Consider the following 24,953-nt stretch of genomic DNA (forward strand, 5'->3'; position numbering starts at 1 on the left):
TTGAATTGAGATGATTTCGGATTAGAGAGAAAACCCAAAATGTCCACCAAAATTATGTTCATGGCCTCTTCACTATCCCAAGCCCGGCCACTGACCTGCGCGGCCGCCGGTGGCCTCTTCTCCGGCCGGTTGGGCCCGCAGCCACCAGACTTAATCAAATGGGTGAAAAGAGAAGGTGGGTTTGTCCACCAGGCGGTGAAGGTAGCACAACAACTAGATGGACTTGGCCTGATTGCAACTGCAGAAATCCCAAAAGGGTCTGACCTGATTGTTCTTCCAGAACATATCCCGTTGAGGTTTGAGGCTTCTGAAGCTGATTCTGAGAAGGGGTCCTACTCTTCTTTGATTAAACTTGCTCAGCATATTCCTGGTATGAATTTTTTTCCCTCCCTTTTTTCCTTTCTTTTTGCCTTAGTCAAGATTGGATTTTTACTGTTTTTCCTTTGTTCTTGGATGTGATTATATTTGCACTCGAATTTGTAGGTTATATGGATTAATGGTTTAATGGAGCTGTTAAGTATAGGATTTTAGTGTTTTTTTTTCCTTTTTCTGGGTATAATTTCTCGCATTGCAAATAAGATATATTAAACTCGGTGATATTTTTAAAATTTTGTCACATGGGAATAAAGTTGACAAATTTCTTTTGTTTGTCATTGAATTTCACTGACAGATACATTCATGGATGCACATACTTTCGGTCAATGTGTGGTGGTTAGAAAAGAATTGAGCATTTCAGAGAAAATGTTAACAACTAAGAAAACTATGGAGAAAAATAAAAACGAGGAAGAGAATAGAGCATGAAGATAAATGATGAATATACAGAGGATACCCTGGCTAGGCCATCTTTTGATTACAGGAAATGCTGTTTTATGGTCAACTTTCTTTACAATATGAAAACTTTTCGTTGCATTTAATGCAATATTTGGGGAAAAGTGGAGAAGAGAATGTTTTTCTGGGTTTCTTGTTGCATAGCACTGCAGAACTAGTTCTTCTATTTCCAGGGTACAAAATGTTAGTGATGATAGTTGTGTAATCCTAAAATTAATGATTTCTAGCTTCTGTTATTGCAAGTGAGTTGCATCATACTGGTGCTGTCTTTTGCCAGTGTTAGTGTTTCTATTCTATGTGCTGAATTTTCAAGTCTTGAACTCATTTTTCCTGTATTTTAGCATTTAGATACCACTTTCTCTAAGCATAGGTTGGTGACTCTATTCTTCATAAATTAGGCTATTGAATTTTGAATATAAGGAGTAAACTGGACTCTTGGAGAATTTGACAGAGGAGCTTTGGGCTATGAAACTGGGTTTGAAGCTCTTGCAAGAAAGAGCAAAAAAGGGTTCCTTCTGGTGGCCATACATCAGCAACCTCCCCGAAACTTATAGTGTGCCAATTTTCTTTCAAGGAGAAGATATAAAGAACTTGCAGTATGCTCCACTCCTTTCTCAGGTACCTTCTTAGACTTGGGCTCAGTGTGCATTTTGATTTAATTGGAATTTAATACCAAGGGCATATAAAATTGGGAAATTTGGTCGGCTAGTAGCAAGTGAGATAGCACTTTTAGGATTTTCTGTTGTTGAATCTTCTTTAGTACCACCTTGAATCTGTAAAAGCCATTAAGAGCAACTAATTCTTTTGGATGTGTTGTTGCCAAATGTTAAATGCTTGAACTTAAAAGTATAGTGAAAGCTTAATTTTTCCATGCTCTGATTTCTGGATATATCATATTGGTTGAAAGAAGTTATCCTTTTTTGTTCCAGGTGAACAAAAGATGTCGGTTTCTTCTTGACTTTGATAAAGCAGTGAAAAACGAAATTGAAAATCTGAGATCAGAAGATCACCCATTTGGAGGCCAAGATGTGGATACATCTGCACTTGGTTGGGCCATGTCAGCAGTTTCTTCTCGAGCATTCCGCTTGCATGGTAATAAACGACCAGACGGGAGCCATATCAATGTCCCAATGATGCTTCCACTCATTGACATGTGCAACCACAGCTTCAACCCAAATGCTGAAATTGTGCAGGAACAAGATACAGCTAATGGGAGGATGCTTGTGAAGGCACGTAATTCTGTTCTACTTTGTGCAAACAATTGTTTTTTCTGCTGAAATCGTAAGATGGGAAAGATAAATTATTCACTTGGTTTTATGTGCTCCGTGCTCCTCAGGTTACAGCAGGAATCCAAATAAAACGAGATGACCTGTTACTACTTAACTATGGAAATTTAAATAATGATCTATTTCTTCTAGATTATGGGTTTGTGATACCTTCAAACCCTTACGACTGTGTGGAGCTTAAGTATGACTCAGCTCTTCTGGATGCTGCCAGTATGGCTGCTGGCATATCATCTCCTAACTTCTCTTCGCCATTACCATGGCAGCAGCAAATTTTATCTCAGCTGAATCTACATGGAGAAGATGCTCAACTTAAGGTTTGTGATGCTGCTTATCTTTCATTATCCTATTTTTGGATGAACTAAAAGCCAGATTCCATCTTTAATTGGATATATATGTATATCCTGGGAACACAGACTTCTTAAGCCCATATTATCATATGCATCTAACCACTTCATATTTGTTGCACAGATTAGAACTATGTTGCAAAAGAGTTGCATGTGCCATAGTAATGATATTTGACAAGTTGTCTCAAATATTTGCAAAAGTTGCTTTTCATTTGAAGAAACATCTTTGCTGCTTCACATGAACTTCTGAAGTCCATTTAGATTTAGAATACAGTAGTGTATTTTGTTCAACTACATGCACTAATTACCTAACAGCTTTTTCAAGCTTGACCTTCACTATTAAGCCTGAGAGTTGATTGCTTCTGTTTGTATTTGATTACTTCCTATTATCCTCCATCCTTGGCAGCGAACTGAAATTAGCTTGTTTTCTCACTGTTAAAAGATAAGCTTAGGAGGAACGGAGTTAGTCGATGGCCGTCTATTGGCTGCACTGCGAGTTATCCTATCAAATGACAAAGAGGCAGTTCAGAAACATGATTTAACCACACTTAGATCATTATCTGCCGAAGCCCCCCTTGGAATATCAAATGAAGTGGCTGCTCTTCGCACCATTATTGCGCTGTGCGTCATTGCTCTTGGACACTTCCCCACCAAACTCATGGAAGATGAATCCCTATTGAAACAGAGTGTGTCTGCTTCTACTGCATTGGCCATCCAATTCAGAATCCAGAAAAAGGCTCTTATCATAGATGCAATGAGGGATCTTACAATGAGGGTGAAGTCACTCTCTTCAAAGGAATCAGTTACTTTTTAGGTATAGCAGTATTCACTTCTGGCTTTAAAAGTTTTAGATATGGTTTGCACATCAAAATATGCTCTATGTTTTATCTGTATCTTTCCAATGTGAACAAAAAGCCTAAAGTGAGGATAATTTTGAAGTGGTATAGATACAGAGAAAATTGCTGTTGCACTGTGGTTCAAGCCTTGATGTGCAATTCAACCAAAACTAAGATCTTTCCTGCTCTGGAATTTACCATATGGACCTAATCTAATTCATGATAGCCATCCGGTCATCCAAATGGGGAGTCTCCCTGGCAACTTTTCCCTGTTCAGAATATTAGAACAAGTATCTGGTATCAGATAGGCATCCTGAAATTCTTGAGTTTTTATACATGAAAGGATAAAGTTCTATCCACAAACAATTGTCATTCCAAAAGCATTAATTAGGCAGAAATTAACAGAGGAAAAAATGAAATTTTCCAATCCTCGGAGCAGAAATTTAAAAGAAATGCCAATTTCCAGCTATTTTAAGTCTGCTTCTGCACACAAGTAGATGGGATGACCTATCAAGGCCATCACTGCAGCAACAATTTGTTGCATCAGCATCTTTGAGTGTATTATTAATCATTCTTTTCTAGTATAGAACGAGAGTTTCCTCTGAGCCTGGGTGAGCATCTCACTTAATGTCCAGAGCAACTGAGCAAACACACTACCTATTTGATGCTTCCCTCTTGGGCTCTCCACTTTTGATGCTTCAGAATTGACATATTTGTTTGACATACAATTAAGCAACTGGCGTCTCTCTGAAAGAGAAATACTCCAACTGAAATTCTGTCCTTCACTTTTCCTCCAAATCTTTGGACTCAAAAATACTGCACTAGGCAGCACGCAACATGTAAATCCTGTAGCATTAGTATCTGTAATCCTTCTTGTTGATCTTGCCAGATTATTGCACATGGCATCCAGAGCTTTTCTCTAGACCATTTACGGGTCTCCCCGGAGATTTCACCCCATTACATGACTGGCCAATAAACCTCCGAAATGAAATCGACAATGGCATAAAACTGATTTCAGCACTAATTTTTCAGTTCTGAGATGAGAATTCACTAGATTTTATCATCATTAATGAAGTCCAGAAACTCTGTAGCTAATCTGCACATTGTTAATGATACGGTCATAGTGAACATCTATGGAAAGGATCAATTTTTAGCTCTGCCTAGAACATAACATCTTCCTAATGCGCATAATTGCATGTTTGCTTCATTGTTCGTTTTATCTCTAATCATTCTATAAGAAACAGATAGTTTACTTACATCAAAGTCTTTTGCATACATTCTATATTTCATATTGAAACTAAAGAGTAAAGCTGTTAGTAAAACTATTATATGTACGACCCATAGCTCCAAATTTTCAAATAGACACAGGTAGATAACTAATACTACTAATTCATTGGGCAGCATTCCCTAACTAGTTCTGGAAGAATAAGCCAATTTGATGGATTTCTCTAGGAGAAGTGGAGAACCAAGTAAGATTTGACAATTTATTTGAAGGGAAAAGGTCAAGATTGCTGGCTCCATTTTTGGTATCTCCTGCCTTGCATCTTTCAGGTACCATGTTCACAAGCACAAGCCGCAGAATTGATAAGTGAATCAAAAATTGCTAATTATAAGTGAGACTGGTTTAGGTAAAAGAAATTCGGCAGAAAAGGGAGGACAAGAACTGTAAATGTGATAACTGAATCAAATCTTGGTTGCAGAGAAGGCAGGAGAGAATTACAGAGACACGAATCAACTATAGCACATCACATGATACTTGAGCAGCCGAGTCAACAATAATCTTAACAGAATGCTCAAAAATGGAAGCAAATCATCTCAAACATCCAAGTTCACAACCAGACACAATGTCTGTGGCTGGAGATAATTTAGAGTTTATAAAACCACCAGTTTGCTGATTGATTGGAGATAGTTTTGGTTCTAATAATTCCCTCGCACGATTCCTTGCATCCTCCAGGGGTGCCCTTTTGGGAGACAGTACCCCATAATCAAATCCGAGTTCAAGGAGAAATGGATTGCGAGGGTCAACCTTTACACTCTCAAGTGAGCCTGCGGCAGCCTAATCAAATGCCGCGTAAAATCACCTAATCCAAGAGAAACGGAAGAAAGTTGGGGAACATCATGGAAGCGCATGTTTGGAAGAGACGGTGTTTGATCTAGCAGATAATGGGCCGGCATTATAGCATCAATCTTTCCACCATACATAAAAGATACAAGATCGGTGGCCATTGTCCATTGAGACCTCGAGATGCAGCTACTTGTCACAGCATCTGATCTCCAAGTGCCTCAACTTGAAAGCATGACCAGCAGCTCAGCAACAACCTTCACGTTACGTAGAGATGGTACCCAGGCGAAAGATAACTCCTCCAGGATTGGACAATTACACAAGAAGTAGCTCACGTGCTCATCAGCTACATTGAGAGAGTTCAGACGGAGGGAAATCAGCTGCTTGAAGCCACCAGCGGGGAACTTGGACAAAACCTTGGTTATTGGAGTCAGCAAGTCGTAAGACCTTTCCAAGTGTGGAATACAGCAGCCTGGACAAACTACTTCCATACTTGAAATGTCCAACTCAAGCCTGCAATCCCCCTGGCTGCTGCAAAACCAATCCATCTGTCGATACTACTGGAGTCAGCCGTGTCCAATTCAAAATGGACCCTCAACTGTTCAATGGACGTTCTGCCTCCTTGATGCGAACCTAGTAATTGGTTCACCCAATTCACGTATTCGGTTCACGCCTTTTTACGCAAAACCTTACCACATATTTTTCGGCTTTCTAGTCTTTGTTTCCTCAAAGTTCATACAGCCGTGGTAAAATTTCCACAAACTCTCCCATCTGTGGGAAACAACACTAGTTCTAGCAGCCTCTTTCATTCACGTATTCGGTTCACGCCTTTTTACGCAAAACCTTACCACATATTTTTCGGCTTTCTAGTCTTTGTTTCCTCAAAGTTTATACAGCCGTGGTAAAATTTCCACAAACTCTCCCATCTGTGGGAAACAACACTAGTTCTAGCAGCCTCTTTCATTGACAAGCGTGACAAGATTTCTATCAGAATGTCATTGTGCAATTTGTTACTTATCAGATCATCCGACAATGGATCATCCATCATCATCAGCAAGCTTCTTCTCATTTCTTAAACTGTAATTGATGCTAATGCAACTGGATATAATTGGTGAAGAAGCAATACCTTGGAAGTAGAATTCAGTAACTCATGGCAGCACCAAGACAAATCAAATAGAAGAGAGAGCTCAAAGCAATACCTGGAATTAGAATTCAGATTCCAATCGATCAATAAATGGAGTAGAGGTCAAGGTTCAGCTGCTTTCCCTCTTTCCTTTCTTCTCCTATTTGAAACAAAATGTAATGCTAAAGTTAAACAGATATTCACCAGAGCCAGTTTTTCACTTCTTCTACCTAGAGGCTCACTTTTCTCCAACACAGGCTCACTTCTTCTCCACATAGGTGATGGGCTGGAGACAGAAGAAATTCCCTCCACTAAATTACCTTCTTTTCTCTACTTCTCTTCCCCAACCTTCTTGCTTGGGATAAACAAAAGTATAAGAGATAAGAGATGGAAAGCAAAAGTTTTAGGCTGTTTATTCTAGGGATAAAAATATGTTCCTTTTCTCCCAAATACTACAATGTTTCCTCAATTTGTAGAGATCTCTTCTCTACAATCCGTTAAATTAAGAGCTACTAACTTTTCTTTAGGTTCTATTCTAGAGTGGGAAAAGCCCATTTATTTTTTTATTTAGTCATTTTAGCCCTTTTTCACTGGAAGACATGGAAGTGAAATAATCTCCTTTAAATAGATAATGGAGGTGATTTACTTCCAAGGCGTATAACTGCTTACATCATGACTCTGTACTCTGTAGTTCATTCAAACCAAACATTTTATTGAATTGTATTTGTCCTCTAAAAGAAGAATATGCTGCTTTTAAAATTTTAACAAAATAGTCACTTTAAGATTTGCATATTGTATTATTTTTCTTGATTAGATGATAATCACCTTGACGTAGCTACCTGCACCATAAGTTATAACTTTTAAGAAATCTAACTAGCAATTTTTGGTGATCTACAGGATGCTTGGTTGCTTGATATTTGGAAAGTTTTCATTAGGATATGGAGCTGGGATTCTGCCATCAACAGTAATTAACTACCTGGATATTTTATATTTGATTTTGCTCTTGGACTTTTAGAGGATATTTTATTTTCTTAACCTGACTAAGGTGTATATATATAGCAGAAATAACAGCTGAAAACCTTTGAAGAGCATTTACAGCAGTCAATCAGGTAAAGCAATTTGGTTGCAAAATAAAAATTACGGTTCGAGTTGATGGTTGTTTGTGCTACTGCTTTTAGGATATAAAAAGCAGTGAAAGTTGTTGAGGCTACAATTAAGCAATACTTTCATTTTTTTTTTCCTCTCTAGTTCTTTGCATTGGTTTTATCTGCTCAGTGTATTTTTGGTTGATAAAGTTTAATTATCAGATTATTATGATTGAAAATACTATTATGAATTGAAATTTATTTTGATAAAAATTCATTAATAGTAGGATGCTTATTATTTATCAGAAACTAATTATCGAGCATAGCCTGATCACGAAACAAAGCATATGGTGTGGACTGGCTTGGATGTGAGATTCTCAAATTTAACGCGCTAATGAGTTTCTTGAGATAGTTTCTCATCTGTAAAGAAAAAGCTAATTCATTTGTGATGAAATATTATTACAATCTGAAAGTCACAAGAATGATTAAACGAATTATAAGTACAAGGCACAGGAAGGGAAGTAGATATACACTTGCTAAATCATTGAATCGATGAATCAAAGAATGAACTCAGGACAAACAATATGGACTCTCTTGCACTGGCAGTTTTCAATGTTGAGTATGCGATGCATCTGCATTTGTCATACTTTCAGTTCACAGCACTGCAAACCTTCCTTATTATTCCACTTGTACCTGTGAGGGGTTCAATGTCTCCCATTTTAACCATTGCAGAAGCAAAATCCGCCAGGAAGGTTCCAGGATTTCTGCTGTATTCTGCGACAATACTGTCGGTTGATCCTCCACTGAAGAGAACCTGGTCTGATATAAGAAGGCCTTTCTTTCGCATCAGATTCTTGAAGTAATTGTTATCAAATGAGTTGGGAGTGACCAAATCAAGTGGTGCTAGGTTACTATCACCATTTCCGATGGCACTTGGGCACTGGCGCCTACGGGTGCTTGCAAAGCCGGCATCAATATCTGTCCCATTACTGTAGACCCTATTGCGGAAAACAAAGCATTGAGCTTGTCCTATTGTGTGTGATCCTGTACATTTAAATTTGAAGTGAAAAAAACGTTGGTGGGTTCTAAGTTTTAATGGTAGAAACTGGTAGGAGAAAATAATATTAATCAAGTGCAAGTTAAAAAAAGAAGAAAAATCAGGATGTTGATTCATATCCTCACCTGACAATGCAACCATATCCCTTGGACTAAGACCCTTGTTTTGGAACTTGGTAATAAGATCCCCTAGATTAGCAAAAGGACTCGGCAGATTGCTATCTGCGGCAGAACGGCTTGCAGTGGTTGAATCTCTTCTTCCAAGCTTTACTTGCCATGTTGGACCGCCAACCTGATTACATTCATAAAAATGATATTAATCAGCTGCTAATTATAAATTAGATCATGGAAGCATAAGCTTGGAGGTCCATGTTTTGCGCTCAATAGTTACTTCTAAGATGTGTAAAGAAACAATGCATAATCCATGTCTTAGTACTTACAGCAACTGATGCATCTCTTGCTGCAACTGAAAGTATGTCTGCACAAGAAACAACTCCAGGACATATCTTCTCAACTTCAAGTTTCGCAGCTTCTATAACTTCAAATCCTCTTGCTGAATTATTGTTTGCCAATGCAGTCTTTTCACTTTGAATAGTAGAGGTTTGGTCAAGCAGTACTGATCCATCACAACCCTGAAAAGTGTGTAGAAAAACAAAATGTCCTCGTAAATATAGTCCATTACTCCTTTAGGATACATACAACGCATAAATCAACATATTATTTATGTTTTTCATGGAACAACGGTGATGCAGTACACTCTGAACTCTTCGAACTCAAGCACCAAATATATGTAGAACCAAGTATACTTGGCAGAGATTATTTCAGTGTTTAGTTGTGAATTATAGTATCTGCAGTTGCTAACCTGAACAAAGCAATCATGAAAATGGAGGCGAATGAGAGAGGCAGCCATACGACGCTCACGAGACACTGCTCGTCGAATGGAAGTACGAATTGTATCGAGTGCTCTTGGACATGTAGCATCATAAAATGTTGGAGAGAGTTGCGCTTCAGTTTGAATATTGTTAGCAAGAAATAACACCAGAATTGAAACAACAGCAATTGTTGGAAAAGAATCCATTGGAATTCACGTGGGATTTACGCAAGTATATATGCAAGGATTTTTGAGATGTATATAGATAATATGATGCCAAGAAATGAAGAGATCTCTTTCAATCAAAATGATTGAAGATGATTGTGTTTATGAGTTTAGTGGGCAAAGGAGGACAGTATTTATAGGGCTCAAAGGTTAGAAGAATGAAAACTTCTTGAAATTTGTTTACGCGTTAGCGCTACTACTTTTCAATTTCATGCAGCCAGCTAATAATGCAGTGTGTTATTCATGAAAAGCTTGGTGACTGGTTATCTGATTTGTATATTTGGTCAAAGTTGACTTTGACAATTATTTTTTGGTTTTTCTATTTTTGGGATTAAGTGATCGATTTTGACCATTTCACTGTACATTCACCAACTTCATACTATTTTTTTATGTCATTGCGTGGGTAAAATCCTACTTCCTGCATGCTTCGAAGATGCTCGTCCTCGTCCAAACCCTCTTCTTCTTTTTTTTTTCTTCCTTATTATGGTCTTTATAAAAAAAAATTGTAAACAGATGTATATTTTTTCACAAGTCTATGCTGGCATTGTGGAATTCACGAAGCTTCGTATGTTCCTATTCTTCGAGGAACAGGTAATAGGATTGTATGTCAAAAATCTATTGTGTTAGGATAGGAGATTTTTTGAAATATTTTTTGAAATAATTACTGTAATACTTTTTATAATGTGATGTATATAAGGTAAAAAAGTGATTAAAAAAACAAAAAATGTGTGTTGAAAAATATGTTTGTAATGTAAACAAATAATTTTGTGATAAATAATTCCCATACAAACATTTCACGAATAAGAATTGATAAACCTTGTGTCTTTTCTCTTGATGATTTAGTGAATAACTAGCTTAACATTTTAGACTAAGGAAAAATAAAGAGTAGTTATCAGCTAACAAGATAGTTTATTAGACTGAGGACAAAAGATTAATTATCATTATGCTTGTTCTCATCATCTTCTCATAGTTAGTTCATATTAGTATTTCTTAAATTAAAAAAAAAAAGTTTCCACCACTATCAAGTCAACGGTACGAAATCTAGATTGGGGATTAGGAGGGATTAATCCCTTTTTTTCCCATTAAGCTTCTACTTTTTGTACGTTTTTAAGTGCATTCTAACCAATTTTTAGATATTTATTTCAAAAAATCAGGACTAGAATTCTGTTTATCCAACTATTGATTTCTCACACCAAAATAACAAAAATTCCAGTTAAATCATATAAGTAACTATGGCTACTTGCTTTCCATCTCTTTGGTTAAAAAGAAAAAAGTTTTCTGAAGCTTTAAACATTGTCTTAACAAATTATAAGGGCACGGGCGGAGCCAAGACCCCACATTAAGTGGGGTCAAATTTTAATGCAGTAAAACTTATTTAAAAAAAAAAAAAACTACTAACATTACATACCGAATAAAATTGTACCAATTTTGTTAACTACAAACTTTTCAATGTAACTAAATGAACCTCTTGATTTTTTTAAAATAATTTGTGAATTACCATCAACGTGATCTTCTACAAGTTTATTTTAAGAAATTTATATTCACTATATTATAAATAAAAATCATAATAACTCAATTTCATATTATAAATAAAAAATTTACCATCCACTTGAAAAATTCTTGTTTTTGGAAACTTTGAAGTTTGAAGAATTGTTTTCTTACTCCACTCAAGAAAGTTTACCCCTTGTTTTTTGAAATTTTGGATGAAATTATTCTTAAACTTCTATAAATAACTTGAAATAAATTCAAACTAATTGTGATGGTAAAAATTATGAAATTTCAAATGTTTAGAGTCAATGTATATAGAAAAGAGAATTTGGTAAAATTTAATGGGGGTCAAATAAGATGTAATTTTAAAATTTTTTAAAATTTTCTAAGCCTAAAAACTAATTTTTCAAAGTTAAGTGGGGTCAATTGACCCCACTTGCTTGCATGTGGCTCCGCCACTGTATAAGGGTACATGGTCAAAATAGCAGATTTGAACTCCTTATACAGAAACGTTGAAAACAAGGTTGAGCCCCAAAAAAGTATTCCAGAAATTTACACACCAATTTCTTGGAACATTCTTATTGCATCAATTGCCTTACAGTCTACGTATGACATGGTGCGCACCAACAAAGCGCACTAGACTAGGTATTAAAGACATAAACAACAGTCTATGTCACATGGTGGATTTGGCATTATAAGACATGAATACAGATAGTTTTGCCATGTAGCTGATGGGCAAGAATTCTGTTCATTACATTTTTTTTCCATAGCGTAATAGAATTTTGTTAATTACATTAGCTGTGGTTTTGCCAATTGTCCTTTTTTTTAGTCCAAATCCTTTTTGAACTCATTAGAGAACGAACTATCGACTCATCCTCCATCATACATGAATTGAATATTGAAGTTAGACACCATTTTGCACACGGATGCTGCTAGTTCCATGTTTAAATTACCAAAGGTTATTGGGTCAAGTGGTAAAAAAATTGATATTTCTTGGGTAAGGCCTCGGATTTGAATCCTGTAGATGGAATAAAATAATTTTGGAAGAGCCAACCTCCAAAAGGATCCCACAATGCTCGACTTCAAATTAGTTAAACTATATGTGATCATTAGATATCAGGACGTTTATACCATGAAAAAAAAGTAACGAATTTCTATTTTACACAAAAATACTGTTAGTTCCATGGTTAAATCACACTGACAAAATAGGGTATAAACCTTCCCTAACCTTTTCTAACCTCAAATTTAGAAGAAAAAAAAATGTGTAACATATGTAGCAATTTCTTTTCAATTTTAACTAACTAATAAGTCAATTTCATGTCTTTTCAATTTTCTCTCAAATTTTCAGCTCTTTGAGAGGCTAATTCTATCAAACATTCATTCTAAGATGGTTAAATTACTACCCATCTAGAATCGGCACTTTAATCACATATACATATATGTATATATGTGAAGAAAAACAGTTTGGCACTTTAATCATCTAGAATCGGTTAGCAAGGAGATGTTGTCAACTCAAAAAATGTCGAGGTTCATCTTTTGTCGTGTATAGTTGGATTCTAATCAGCTTTCTTTGAAAGCAAAATTAATTTTTCAAAAGATTCTTTACAGACTTATGACTATATTGAAGTGAACTTTCCTGTGACATGTACATTATTTCACCATAATACTATGTAGTTAGCTGTGCGTAGCACATCATTGCTTTTAATTAGCAACCTTTATATATACCCCACTCATTTCTTTCTACAGTTCGTATCCAAGCTATTGCATAACTTTCTCCTTCAGAAAATGTCGGGAGTGTGGGTTTCCAAAAACGGTGTTGTCCGTCTTGAAGAGAATCCTGCTGGAGAGCGTGAAGGCTCGAAAGGCCGTCGCAGAGTACTTGTCCATGTCGAAAGTAATGAAGTCATGGCATCCTATTGTGTTCTCGAGAGTAAGCTATTATCTCTGGGATGGGAGAGATTCTATGATGATCCTGACCTCCTTCGGTTCCATAGGAGATCATCATCTGTTGACCTCATCTGTCTTCCCAAGGACTTCAAACAATTCAGGAGCATGCATATGTATGATATTGTCATCAAGAATCCTAACCAATTTGAAGTTCGGGAGATATAACTAGGTTGAAGTTGAATTTCAGGTCCATGTCATTTCCCTTGATTGCTTCTGGTTGATGTTCTGCCAAAATCTGAATTCTTTAAATCACTGAATTTCTAAGTACTAAATTTGATACAACAGTAGACTAGTTTGTTTTTAGGGCTTTTCTCAGATTAGTTAAAAATCCAAATTTTAACACATTCTTTGTCTTCCAAGTAAAAATATCATTGGATAATTTCAGAAATCTCCCCTGAGGTTTCTGACCATTTCACTGAGCTCCCTTCAAGTTTGAAAAATTACACCTACCTCCCTTAATTTGATAGTTTTAGTAACAAAACCTTAAAATAATATTGACTTGGTCAAATTTTTAAATAAATACCCAAAAATGCCCTTGTGTAATGAGTTCTAATTTATTTTTCTATACAATTATAAGATTATATAATAGAATTATAAGGAAAAAGTGTCAAATTTTTCATGTCCATACATACTATTTGATAAACAACTATATTAATAATTTTATCACTATGATAAAATACTTTTGATGGTATTTTATTATGAATTAGATTTATAAGATAGAAAAGAAAATGTTGAAATAATTCATTTAGAATTTATGAATTTTTTGAGTTGTGGAATTATCATAATTTAGTAGTAGCTTAGGGCCATTTCTTTTTTATTTATTGTTAATTTTAATACCAAAAAAATAGAAAATAAAGATCAGCAAAAGCATTTGATTACATATTGATAGGGTGTAAAATTGTCATTCAATTTATGATTATTTTCCCCTTGATTGTAGCCAAATATTATTTTAATTGATGGATTCTACTTATATTTGGTTAATGGTACTAATTGTACGAAAATGAGCAAAAAATGATTAAAAGTGCCAATGAGATTCAATGGAGTCTTGGGGAATCTCTTCTAGGATGCGTAGTTAAATCTCTATTTTCTAGTCGAAAGTCAACTTGAACACTCGATTCCAAACATCTGTGAGATCGAATTATTTTTTGTTTATTTCTTTTATTCATTGGTATTCGTACGTTTTTTGGTTTAACTTCTTATGGCTGTTTTGTTGTTTGAATGTCAAGGGTTCAATATTCGAATTAACCTAATAATCTACCGCCAAATTAACCAATTAAATCCGTAATTGTTTGATTGGTTAATATTAGTGGCGATTAGCGTGATTGGTCCCATGTTTGGGAAACGTATGATCTAATTTAAACAAACCCTCGTAGGGTGTTTGTTGGTTAGGATTGGCCTTTTCTAATTCTTAATGCAATAGATGAATTAAATCCTATGATCGTACCTAGGGTTATTTCTTGGTTAGGGAAATAGTTAATGGTCGTACCTTGACTATCGAAAAAGTAAGGAAAGATTGGTTATTTATCGCGTATATGACGACTGTAACCAATCTATTGATAAATAATTGAATTATATCTTTGCATCGATGATCAGTTGAATGGACCGTATCTGAAAAATTGCACCTTTGGCTAGAGTCGTATCTATTGTTGATTAATTCCTGTTTATTTTCTTGAGTTGCTTTTATTTAGTTAATTGGTTATTTTTATATTTTTATAAAAACCCCTCATATTCTGAACTCTAGAAGAAACGAATTATCCTCAATCCCTGTGGATTCGACCCTACTCACTGCTATATAAAAATTTTGTATTTTTTCTGAAGTAGTTATATATTATTGTACAGGCTCGACACCTATCACATATAAGTTAACTCATAAAAAAATCACTATTTCGACATTTGATTACCATAGAAACTAAAAGTAATAGTGCTAGTTCTACAATTTTATTGGCAAAATTTTTTTAAAAAAAAAAGGAATAAGAAGGAAAAATATTAAAAGATAATTTTAAAAGTCATTTTAAGTATAAGCATACCAAACAAGGGATTTTCATTAAAATATTTAAGCGTAGTATTGTCATTTTAAATCATTAGGGAGGTATGTATAATTTTTAAAACCTTAAGGACGCTAAATGAAATTGTTAAAAACCTCAAGAGTGGTTTCTGAAATTTTCGCAAATATCACCCTTCATCTTCACATTCTTACAATATAAGCATGAATTAAGCATGCATAATGCTACATGAGGTCAAAATCACATACCATAATGACATGGCGGTGCTCCATTCAATTCTTTTGGTCTTAGTGTTATTTCTTCCTCTAAGATCCATGAACAACTCCATTATCACCAAGTTCTTCAAGATTTTTCTTCCGATTTGGTGGTTTTATGCATAGAACTTAGGGCATTAGGGTTTTCCGTTCTTGTTGCTGGAGACCAAAGTGAGAGAAGAAAGGGGTGTTTTTTACTTTTTTGCCTTTTTCTTTTGTTACACCTTTAGTAATTGTGAGTTTGCCTTTGTTAACAAAAAAAGGGGTCTAGAAAGCTGGAAATAATTTTTATGAGTTTCCACATTTAAAATTTTGAAAAAGGATCTTAAGTGCCAGCACATGCTTTCACGTGACTTGTTTCCGGCAAAAATTGAAGAAAACCCATCAATTGTCCACTTTCGAGCAAAATTGTACTGATTGGAGACCACGTTTGTTTTTCAAAATAGATTGGGGGCAAATTTTGATCATTGGTTATAAGTTGGGGACTCGAAACTCCAATTCTCTCAAAAAAAAAAGAACAAAAGTTAAGAAACACTAAATGAAAATGAATCTAATAGTTATAAAATTCTGTTCGCTATTTCAAGTGAATAGAAAAATAATGAAACCCAAATATGGATTGAGTTTCTTGGCATTGCAGATCCAAGAATAGCAAATTTAAAATTCCAGATTGGGTAGCATCTCTCGAATTATGCCACGCAATTGCCGGTTCAGAAGGAGCCACAAGGAACATGGTTTTATTTAGATAATAAGTTCAAATTATTGGAAAATATAATTATTAGAAACAATTTATGGTCCAAATTAAGCTCTGCAAGATGTAGCCTGATTTAGATTGTGTGAGTTCGAAATATTAAAAAAATGTAAAAAGAAGCTCATAATATGGCTCCATATGGACCACAAAAAAGGAAAAAAGAAAGAAAAAGAAAGTGCAATAGTACATCCAATTTGAGCCGTTCATCTTTAGAGCTGGTTTGGTACTTTGACCCAAAAAATGTACAAGAACGATTCAATTGATTCAGGACAACAGCAAAGCTACGAAACAAGTACATTTCACCATGTCAAAAAAGGGAAACTGCCAGCAATCAACCAAATGTTTTTTTGGGCGAACCGTGTCATTTAGACTGTACAACACACCATATAAGTCTTCACTCCCAGCAAGCGAATAATTTGTAGATAACAATACTTAAACCAATACACTTTCATGTATTGTGGAAAATTCTTTTTGGTTCAAAAGTACTATTATTTTCCTATAATATGTTTGGCATTGCTTATTTGACTAGCTAAATTTTAGATATGTCAACAAGACATTCTATTATAAGAACTTCTTAGCCTATTTTTAACAGTTTAAGAATTTATCTATTATTAAAAAAATAATCGGTGGGAACCATAGCTAAAGCTAATTATTCTATTGTACCATGGTAAGTAATTTAACTAAATACTCTTCCCAATTAGCCACACGTCCAATTCCAATTCCAATTCCAAGTTCAGAATCAGCAGCTCCTCAACCTTATTCAATCCAAACAAGCACGGGATATCAGATTAGCAACTGTGGTGGAGGATATTGTTCAACTTAGACTTTTGTTTCATATGTGCTCCTTTTGTCTAGTTCAAAATGATAACTATCATCTAAGCTCCAAGCTTAGTTCTTATGCTTTAGGCATTATTTTTTATGAGGAACTTTTGTTTCCTTAGTGGTTAAATGACCGCTTGTATAGTTTCATCGAGCCTTTGCTCGTACTTGTACATCTTTTGAAAAGGAATACAACCATATATCGTTTCGGGAAAAAAAAAAAAATTAGCCACACGTCCAAAATACTATATATATATAGTGAACCATGTTACATAGACCGTTGTATATTCTTTTGGAAAACTTGTTTTCGACCTCAATCATATGTATTTGATCATATATAATTTTATAATGAGTACAACTCTGCAACTTTGACCATGTCCACTTAAACTTCTAAGAAAAATCTTTTGTTGCCTGACCAGATGAAAGCAACTGTAGTTCTTTAAATAACTTGAACTATATATTTTTATGATTACGGTTTGAAAAGTCAAATTTTGGATAAACAGCAGTTCAAGTGTGATTTTTCAAAATAATGTTGTCAACAATTTGGATGAAGTTAGAAATAAACAAAAAGCAGTAACCTGAGAAAAAGAAAAGCACACAAAAAACAGTACCCTAAATAATTGGTAATACAACCAGCTAATAATGCTTAATGTCACGGTAGCATAAATGATCTCTTCAGCTTATAACTACTCTAATTTCCTTCCATTGGTCAAAAATATAGAGCTAGATATTCACTGAATTATCAAGAAGAAAGTTATCTTATTCATGAAAGGCTTTGGCTAATTTTGCCTTCTAGCACCTGTTAAGGGAGGTTTTTGGTGTTAATTTTTTGGAAATGTATTCGAACGCAAAATTGCATTAAATGTGAGAACGTGCATTTACATTGTAAATTGAATGTAATTTAGGTGAACTAACAAGTTCTCACTTTCTTCTTCATCTGCAGAGTATCTATTAGAAAAATCTATTGTGAAAATAAGATTTTTTGACATGCTATTCTATTTTTTGTTCCTTGAATGAACAGGAACTTATTGAACTCCATTGGTGCACAGCATAGACTATGAATATACTTTTCTGGCTAACTCTTCACTGCATTTTTTATGAGAACCACAAAAGAATACTGACAAGGGTGAGGATCTTCGAAGCACAAAGAACTAGGATTTTACCCTCGAAATCATATTTGGAAAGAAAAATAAAAAAGAGTAGGAAGTGGTTGAATCTAAAATGTAATTGCCAAAATCATTCACCCATCCCAAGATAGAAAAATCAAAAACAAAAGTCAATTTTGACCAAATATACAAGTCAGGAAGTATCCAACCACTGTTCCAAGAACAAGTCACCATGCAAGCTCTTTAACAACATCGTATTAGTTGGATGCATGAAAAGTAGTAGTAGTGCTAACGCGGAGCAGCCAACAGCGACGTAAACCAACTTCATGATTTCTCATTCTTCTACGTTCCAACTTTGGAGCCCTATAAATACTTTGCTCCTTTGCCTTCCTAAGACACAACACAAATCATTCTGATCATCTTCATTGAGAGCGATCCCTTCATTTATTGGCATCATATCTATACAAATCCCAAAAATCTCTACAAATTTTAATGGATTCTTTTCCAACAATTGCTGTTATTTCAATTCTAGTACTATTTCTTGCTAACAGTATTCGAACTGAGGCACAGCTTTCTCCAACATTCTATGATGCTACATGTCCACAAGCACTTGATGCAATTCGTACTTCTATCCGAAGAGCAGTGTCTCGTGAGCGTCGCATGGCTGCCTCTCTCATTCGCCTCCATTTTCACGATTGTTTCGTCCAGGTTAGCAATTGCAAATGAACATAAACATGTATAACTAAAGTTAGAATAATCTCTACAAAGTATCCTAGGATTTAAATATATCTGGTACCTTGTGTTTTGGTCACTCACCCGACATTTTCATAGTTCCGTTTTGTTGGTACAAATACACCGATTTTTCTACACTTTCAGGGTTGTGATGGATCCATATTACTTGATGAGACACCTACTATTCAAAGCGAAAAGACTGCACGGCCAAACAATAATTCAACAAGAGGATTTGAAGTCATAGAAGCTGCAAAACGCGAAGTTGAGAAGATATGCCCTGGAGTTGTTTCTTGTGCAGACATACTTTCAGTTGCAGCAAGAGATGCATCAGTTGCTGTAAGTACTAAGACATGGATTATGCATTCTTTCTTTACACATCTTAGAAGTAAATATTGAAAGCAAAACATGGACACCAAGCTTATGGTTCCATGATCTAATTCACAATTAGCAGCTGATTAATATCATTTTTATGAATGTAATCAGGTTGGCGGTCCAACATGGCAAGTAAAGCTTGGAAGAAGAGATTCAACCACTGCAAGCCGTTCTGCTGCAGAAAGCAATCTGCCAAGCCCTTTTGCTAATCTAAGAGATCTGATTATCAATTTCCAAAACAAAGGACTTAGTGCAAGGGATATGGTTGCATTGTCGGGTGAGGATCATAAATCAAACATTTTGTTTATTCTTCTTCTTTTACTTACAATTAATATCCTTTCTTGTTTATAATATTCGCTTACCATTTTTTACGTATAGTTCATGAATGTGATCGATAATTTGCACTTTGAATTCCAATTTACAGGATCACATACATTAGGACAAGCTCAATGCTTTGTTTTTCGCAACAGAGTTTATAGTAACGGGACAGACATTGATGCGGGCTTTGCAAGCACCCGCAGGCGCCACTGCCCACCAGCCGTTGGAAATGGTGATAGTAACCTAGCACCACTTGATTTGGTCACTCCGAATTCGTTTGACAACAATTACTTCAAGAATCTAATGCGAAAGAAAGGCCTCCTCATATCAGACCAGGCTCTCTTCAGTGGAGGATCAACTGACAGTATTGTCTCCGAATATAGCCGAAATCCTAGAACCTTCCTGTCGGATTTTGCTTCTGCCATGGTTAAGATGGGAGACCTTGAACCACTCACAGGTGCGAGTGGAATCATAAGGAGAGTTTGCAGTGCTGTGAGCTAAAGTATTGCAAGTGCAGATTTATTGCATCGTCAACATCGAACACTTCCCGTACAAGAAAGTTTTATTTGTTAGTCCTGAGTTCATTCTTTGATTCATTTATTCATTGATTTTGCAAGTGTATATCTACCGTCCTTCCATTGCCTTGTAGTTATGACTGGTTATAATAATTTGTAAACCTCAAGATTGTAATATCTCGCACAAATAAACTTTTTTCCCAAATGTATATTATTTTGCTTGCAATACAATTATAATTTTCAATCAACACCTTGTATTTCCAACCATTTTTTTTATCTTACATACATCATATCATATAAAGTGCTACATTAATTATTTCAAATAATCTCCTATTTAAACACATGTTTCCTTTACATATGTACTTCTGTTCCCCATATTTCTGGAACTCTTAGAAACGTCAATCATGTTGTTTAACATGGTTTTCCACTTTCCGAATTAAAAATCAATGTTGGTGTTAAGCACCAGGTGTACAAAAAAAATTGAGAATTTCACTATTCGAGTGTTTCTGAAATTTCTCTTTGAAGAGGCAACAATGGAGTGAGGGAAAGCAATTGGTTCTCTTTTGCTTCAATTCAAAATGAATACGTAGAAAGTAAAGAGAGAAATCAAAACTGAAGACCACTAACCAAAAGTAAGCGAAATTAAATGTAATATTACCAGTACTAAGTACAAGAACCCCTTGAAATTAATAGCTGGCTTCCCAATTCCTTTGTTTCTTTCATGATAGATATTTTGAGATAGCTATGAAGCATAATGGACAAATAAAAGAAGATTTAAATAAGTACTTTCTCATATTGAAATTTAATGGTTTATGAGTAAATGCAAATGAAACAAGAAACATCTTAGATTTTGCATAACATTCTCCATCAATATTAATTCCATTATTTGATGCCGGCTTTGCAAGCACCCAGAGGCTCCAGTGCCCAAGAGCAGTTGGAAATGCTGATTGTAATCTAGCACCATTTCATTTGGTCACCCCCAATTCATTTGATAACAATAACTTCAAGAATCTGATGCAAATGAAAGGCCTCATATGAGACCAGGTTCTCTTCAGTGGAGGATCAACTGCAGTCTCTTCTCCGAATCTAGCAGAAACGTCAAACCTTCTCTTGTTGTTTTACATGGTCTTCTTAATAATAAATCCATGGGGGTCGTTTGCACGGGAGGTAAAATACAATTCCACCATTCAAGTGTATCTGAAAGAAGCAACAATAGAGGGAGGGAAAAATATCTCTTCTTTACCTCTCTCCGACGTACACTCCTTTGCTTATATTGCCCTTAGCTCACTGCTAGATCCCCTGCACATTATCTCTCTTTCAGCATCAACTTTGGCAGCATTTTTAAGGTTCAGTCCCTGTCTTTGCTTATTTTTTCCCATCTCACCCTTCATCTTACCCTCGGCAACATCAACTTTTGCCTGATTCACAGCCTCCCTTGAAGTTTTCTGGCCCAAGTATATGAAATATATCTGTACCTTGCAACATCAACTGGTTGCTTGAAGCATGAGTATAAAATCTGAGCTGGTTGAAGTCAAGCAGCTTGCCTCTAAAAACTTCTTCCATAATCATATGAAATGCAAGAACATGAGTATCTCCCTCAATGCCAATAGCACCTTCAACATGCTCCTAGATGTAAATAGTAGAGGCTGGAATTCTTTGTAGCAATTTCCATCTCTCATACAATAAATATTCCTGTAGGCTCAAAGCTGTTGCCAAGAAATCCATCTGATGGTATAAACCCCATTAATCAGGTTCAACTCCGAAATTCTGCAAATCAAATCCTTTATAGCTCAAAGAAACAAAATCTCTTTGATCACCAACCTCAATACTTCGTAGCCAGCGAGCATGTTTTTGGTGGGAACGTCCTTCAAATAGAAATTACTGAAAAATAGTCCAAAAGGTCACCAATAATCACTGCAGGAGCATTGATTGTCCTTGAAACGATGAAACCGGCTGTTGTCCCTCACAATGATTTCCCTGCCAAGTATCCCAGAGAAGAATTTCATCGCACTGTGGCAATCAACACAGACCCTTAGGTTCTTCGTTATCCTTATTGGGACACCAGGCGGGAGAGCAATAAGGGCAAATGCAAGTGCAATTTTTTCACTGTGAGACCATACTTCCGATTCTTTCTCTTCCTCTTCTAAATCATAAAGCGAAACCTCCGTATCAGGAACATAACCAGCAGCTTTCATATCTTTTTTTAATTTATCTAACATTGCCTGAATCTCAAAATTTCTCTCATGAGATGTATCCTTTGCTTGGAATACATGGAGAGAATTCTTAATGGACATCCAGCTATATCCAACACCCTTCTTGATCCCCACATCCTTCATCTCTTCCCTTACATGGTTGGCCTCTTCCCACCTGCATTTATTGTCAACAACAATTAGGTTTAAATGAGACTAACAGATAGATGAAAAACCACCACACTAGCAACAAATAAGTATAAATATAACTTTGATATCTCAAAAAGTTTCAGTTATTTTCTGACAACTCCAGAACAGGAATAATAATGCCAATCTCCTATGAAAGGGCATCAATAATAAATTTAAAGCACAGATGTAATAGAACGACCATGTCATGGAGACAAACACAGATGTCCATAAAAGACTTTATTTTTTACTTTCCAAAAAGTGATTCTTCAATTAACTCTGCCTATAACCAAGTTTAGACCCAAAAAGAAACCATTTATACTCTGCCATTTTCAGGCAACATCCTGTATGAACAACTATGGGGCTTTCCTATACACATATTAATCTTAGGTTGAACAAGGTACATCAACTACCTGCCAGCAGCTGCAAACATATTCGAAAGGATTACGTGATTGCCAGAGTCCATAGGATCAAGTTCAAATAAATTTTCAGCCGCAATTTTCCCCAGTTCTGGCTTTTTGTACACTTTGCAAGCCCCTAAAAGAGCACCCCAGACTGAAATTGTCGGATGAATAGGCATGCTCTTTATATACTCATACGCACGCTCAACAAACCCAGCACGTCCCAACATGTCCACAACGCAAGCATAGTGCTCAGCCCCTGGTTCGATGCCATATTTCCATCTCATTGATTCAAAGATATCCATCCCTTTGTTCACCATTCCACCCCTACTACATGCTGTCAACACACACACGAACGTCACATAATTAGGCAGCACCACAGAACTTCCACTTGTCATCTCCTCAAACAATTCCAATGCCATATCAGCACGTCCTTGATGAGCATACCCACCAATCAACGCATTCCAGGTGATCAAATTCCTGTCTGGCATCTCATAAAATGCTTGCTCGCAATCATCTATACTTCCACACTTCCCATACATGTCTACTAAAGCACTCCCAACAAAAACGTCCCTTTCAATACATGCCTTCACTGCAATCCCATGTACAGCCCTGCCAAATTCAAGGTCTGCCAGCCCCGCACAAGCACTAAGCACACTTGATAACAAGAAATCTGTTGGTTCAAAATTCCCTCTCCTCGCTTCCACAAATGTTTCACAAGCCTTCTCCCCCATATAATTCTGCTCATACACAGCCACCATGCTACACCAAGACACAACATTCCTATCCATCATCCCATCAAAAACCATCTCGGAAAACTTCACTTCCTTACATTTCCCATAAAAATCTATCAACCCATTTAATACCGCCACATCCCCTTCACAACCATATCGAATAACATAACCATGTAATTGTTGTCCTAGCTTTAAATTCAAAGAGTCTGCGCAAGCATTTAACACAGCACAAAAAGTAATCGAATTTGGACCATCCTCTCTCAGACCCTCCACTCCTACATATAATAGCTCAATAAATTTAATGACAGCATCTTTAGGCTTGCCATTAACCACTGCATTGCAAATATAAGCATTCCACATTGCGATATTTCTGTGAGGCATTTTATCAAACATTTTACATGCATCATCGTTTAAGCCAGCTTTATAATACATGTCAAAAGCGCTGCATCCGACATAAACGTCGGAGGTCAATTTTAGTTTCACTGCTAAAGCATGAAACTGTTGTCCGAGGAAAGGGGAGTTGAGGGCAGTAGAGGCTTTGAAGAGGCAGGGGAAAGTGAAGTCATTAGGGAGGATATTGTCAACGCAGCGCATTGAAGAGAACTGTGACAGGGCAGATGTGAAATGACCATTTTGGACGGAGCCGGAGATTAGGGATGTCCAGGTGACGACGGAGCGAAAGGCCGGGGGAGTGAGCGAGAGGACGTGTTGGGCTGAGTCGAGCCGGTCGAGTTTGGAGTACATGTTGATGAGGTGGTTAACAAGAAATGAAGGAAGCTGGTTTTGGTATAAGGTTCTAAAGATTTTGGCGTGGATGGCTCGGCCGAGTCGGATTGAGGAGTGAGTTGACACGGCGGAGGTGAGTAAATCGCCGAGGGCATTGGCGGAGAGGAAGGGCATCGCATGTGGTGGCTGCCGCCAGGCGCCAACCCATATTTCTGTTTTGAGACGTTAACAAACAACAAGTGTTTAAATTTGGGCACGAAACCGCCAAGCTCTTCAAGGCGTGGTCAGTTGATAATGCATATAGTATCACGCCTTAGAACGCCAAAATAATTGCTCCATATCCCTTGTCAGTACGGCCTATCATACAGCTACAGCCCAAAATCAAATCTTCTTTACGAACCAATTTACGTATAAATCCTAGAAATAAAAGATATTCAGAATTGAAATACTAATTAGGGAAGACTTTTTTAAACACTTACGGCTCTGTTTGGATTCAGACTTTTTTGAAAAATAACTTTTTCATCTACACTGTTACAGTAATATACAAACAAAAACAGTTTCAAAAATACCATATGCAAAATGTTTTACTACCATCAATTCTCTGATAACAAACTCTAGAATATTACCATTCCAAATATTAAGTTCTGAGATATCGTATTTGTGAAAGCGTGCACAATTTTAAACTGCATTATAGTGTGA

General features: G+C 36.1%; 5 protein-coding genes and 1 long non-coding RNA gene across 7 annotated transcripts; 4 read left to right on the forward strand and 2 right to left on the reverse strand.

The window, feature by feature from the left end:
- LOC113718018 (uncharacterized) lies at window positions 1–3,428 on the forward strand. The gene is made up of 5 exons (XM_027242921.2): window positions 1–370; window positions 1,280–1,446; window positions 1,758–2,057; window positions 2,165–2,428; window positions 2,901–3,428. The coding sequence occupies exons 1-5, from the start codon at window positions 40–42 to the stop codon at window positions 3,270–3,272; spliced, it is 1,434 nt and encodes a 477-aa protein (XP_027098722.1). The 5' UTR covers window positions 1–39; the 3' UTR covers window positions 3,273–3,428.
- Window positions 3,429–4,518: 1,090 nt separating this feature from the next.
- Window positions 4,519–7,630, forward strand: LOC140021117 (uncharacterized). The gene is made up of 2 exons (XR_011825091.1): window positions 4,519–6,607; window positions 7,377–7,630. It is a non-coding gene; the product is annotated as an uncharacterized lncRNA (long non-coding RNA).
- Window positions 7,631–8,037: 407 nt separating this feature from the next.
- LOC113717574 (lignin-forming anionic peroxidase-like) lies at window positions 8,038–9,803 on the reverse strand. 2 transcript variants are annotated; one of them, XM_027242323.2, is made up of 4 exons: window positions 9,483–9,803; window positions 9,061–9,252; window positions 8,747–8,912; window positions 8,038–8,608 (listed from the first exon to the last, which is right to left on the reverse strand). In XM_027242323.2, exons 1-4 carry the CDS (start codon window positions 9,696–9,698, stop codon window positions 8,214–8,216), a joined length of 969 nt encoding a protein of 322 aa, XP_027098124.1. In that variant the 5' UTR covers window positions 9,699–9,803; the 3' UTR covers window positions 8,038–8,213. The 2 variants fall into 2 exon arrangements, with proteins under 2 accessions (XP_027098124.1, XP_071928878.1); XM_072072777.1 differs by having other exon boundaries at window positions 8,038–8,912.
- Window positions 9,804–12,989: 3,186 nt separating this feature from the next.
- Window positions 12,990–13,452, forward strand: LOC113718916 (flowering-promoting factor 1-like). Its single transcript, XM_027243845.2, has one exon. The coding sequence runs from the start codon at window positions 12,990–12,992 to the stop codon at window positions 13,314–13,316; it is 327 nt and encodes a 108-aa protein (XP_027099646.1). The 3' UTR covers window positions 13,317–13,452.
- A 5,045-nt stretch (window positions 13,453–18,497) lies between these two features.
- On the forward strand, window positions 18,498–20,195 carry LOC113717675 (lignin-forming anionic peroxidase-like). The gene is made up of 4 exons (XM_027242455.2): window positions 18,498–18,789; window positions 18,958–19,149; window positions 19,297–19,462; window positions 19,610–20,195. Exons 1-4 carry the CDS (start codon window positions 18,574–18,576, stop codon window positions 20,002–20,004), a joined length of 969 nt encoding a protein of 322 aa, XP_027098256.1. The 5' UTR covers window positions 18,498–18,573; the 3' UTR covers window positions 20,005–20,195.
- Window positions 20,196–20,791: 596 nt separating this feature from the next.
- Window positions 20,792–24,486, reverse strand: LOC113718735 (pentatricopeptide repeat-containing protein At4g14850). The gene is made up of 2 exons (XM_027243644.2): window positions 22,807–24,486; window positions 20,792–22,385 (listed from the first exon to the last, which is right to left on the reverse strand). The coding sequence occupies exons 1-2, from the start codon at window positions 24,426–24,428 to the stop codon at window positions 21,920–21,922; spliced, it is 2,088 nt and encodes a 695-aa protein (XP_027099445.1). The 5' UTR covers window positions 24,429–24,486; the 3' UTR covers window positions 20,792–21,919.
- Window positions 24,487–24,953: the final 467 nt, after the last annotated feature.

This window comes from Coffea arabica, chromosome 11e (genome assembly GCF_036785885.1).
Source record: "Coffea arabica cultivar ET-39 chromosome 11e, Coffea Arabica ET-39 HiFi, whole genome shotgun sequence".
In the NCBI taxonomy this organism is placed as follows: Eukaryota; Viridiplantae; Streptophyta; class Magnoliopsida; order Gentianales; family Rubiaceae; genus Coffea; species Coffea arabica.

What these genes read in the sequence shown, in the direction of transcription:
- LOC113717675 (XM_027242455.2), top strand. Translation starts at nt 18,574, where the DNA reads ATGGATTCTTTTCCAACAATTGCTGTTATTTCAATTCTAGTACTATTT. An exon ending in TTCACGATTGTTTCGTCCAG is followed by an intron (nt 18,790 to 18,957) that starts GTTAGCAATTGC and finishes CTACACTTTCAG; the next exon opens with GGTTGTGATGGATCCATATT. An exon ending in GGATATGGTTGCATTGTCGG is followed by an intron (nt 19,463 to 19,609) that starts GTGAGGATCATA and finishes TCCAATTTACAG; the next exon opens with GATCACATACATTAGGACAA.
- LOC113718916 (XM_027243845.2), top strand. Translation starts at nt 12,990, where the DNA reads ATGTCGGGAGTGTGGGTTTCCAAAAACGGTGTTGTCCGTCTTGAAGAG.
- LOC113718018 (XM_027242921.2), top strand. Translation starts at nt 40, where the DNA reads ATGTCCACCAAAATTATGTTCATGGCCTCTTCACTATCCCAAGCCCGG. An exon ending in ATGCTCCACTCCTTTCTCAG is followed by an intron (nt 1,447 to 1,757) that starts GTACCTTCTTAG and finishes TTTTTGTTCCAG; the next exon opens with GTGAACAAAAGATGTCGGTT. An exon ending in GAGAAGATGCTCAACTTAAG is followed by an intron (nt 2,429 to 2,900) that starts GTTTGTGATGCT and finishes CACTGTTAAAAG; the next exon opens with ATAAGCTTAGGAGGAACGGA.
- LOC113718735 (XM_027243644.2), bottom strand. Translation starts at nt 24,428, where the DNA reads ATGCCCTTCCTCTCCGCCAATGCCCTCGGCGATTTACTCACCTCCGCC. An exon ending in ATGTTTGCAGCTGCTGGCAG is followed by an intron (nt 22,386 to 22,806) that starts GTAGTTGATGTA and finishes CAATAAATGCAG; the next exon opens with GTGGGAAGAGGCCAACCATG.
- LOC113717574 (XM_072072777.1), bottom strand. Translation starts at nt 9,698, where the DNA reads ATGGATTCTTTTCCAACAATTGCTGTTGTTTCAATTCTGGTGTTATTT. An exon ending in TTCATGATTGCTTTGTTCAG is followed by an intron (nt 9,253 to 9,482) that starts GTTAGCAACTGC and finishes CACACTTTTCAG; the next exon opens with GGTTGTGATGGATCAGTACT. An exon ending in CAAGAGATGCATCAGTTGCT is followed by an intron (nt 8,913 to 9,060) that starts GTAAGTACTAAG and finishes GAATGTAATCAG; the next exon opens with GTTGGCGGTCCAACATGGCA.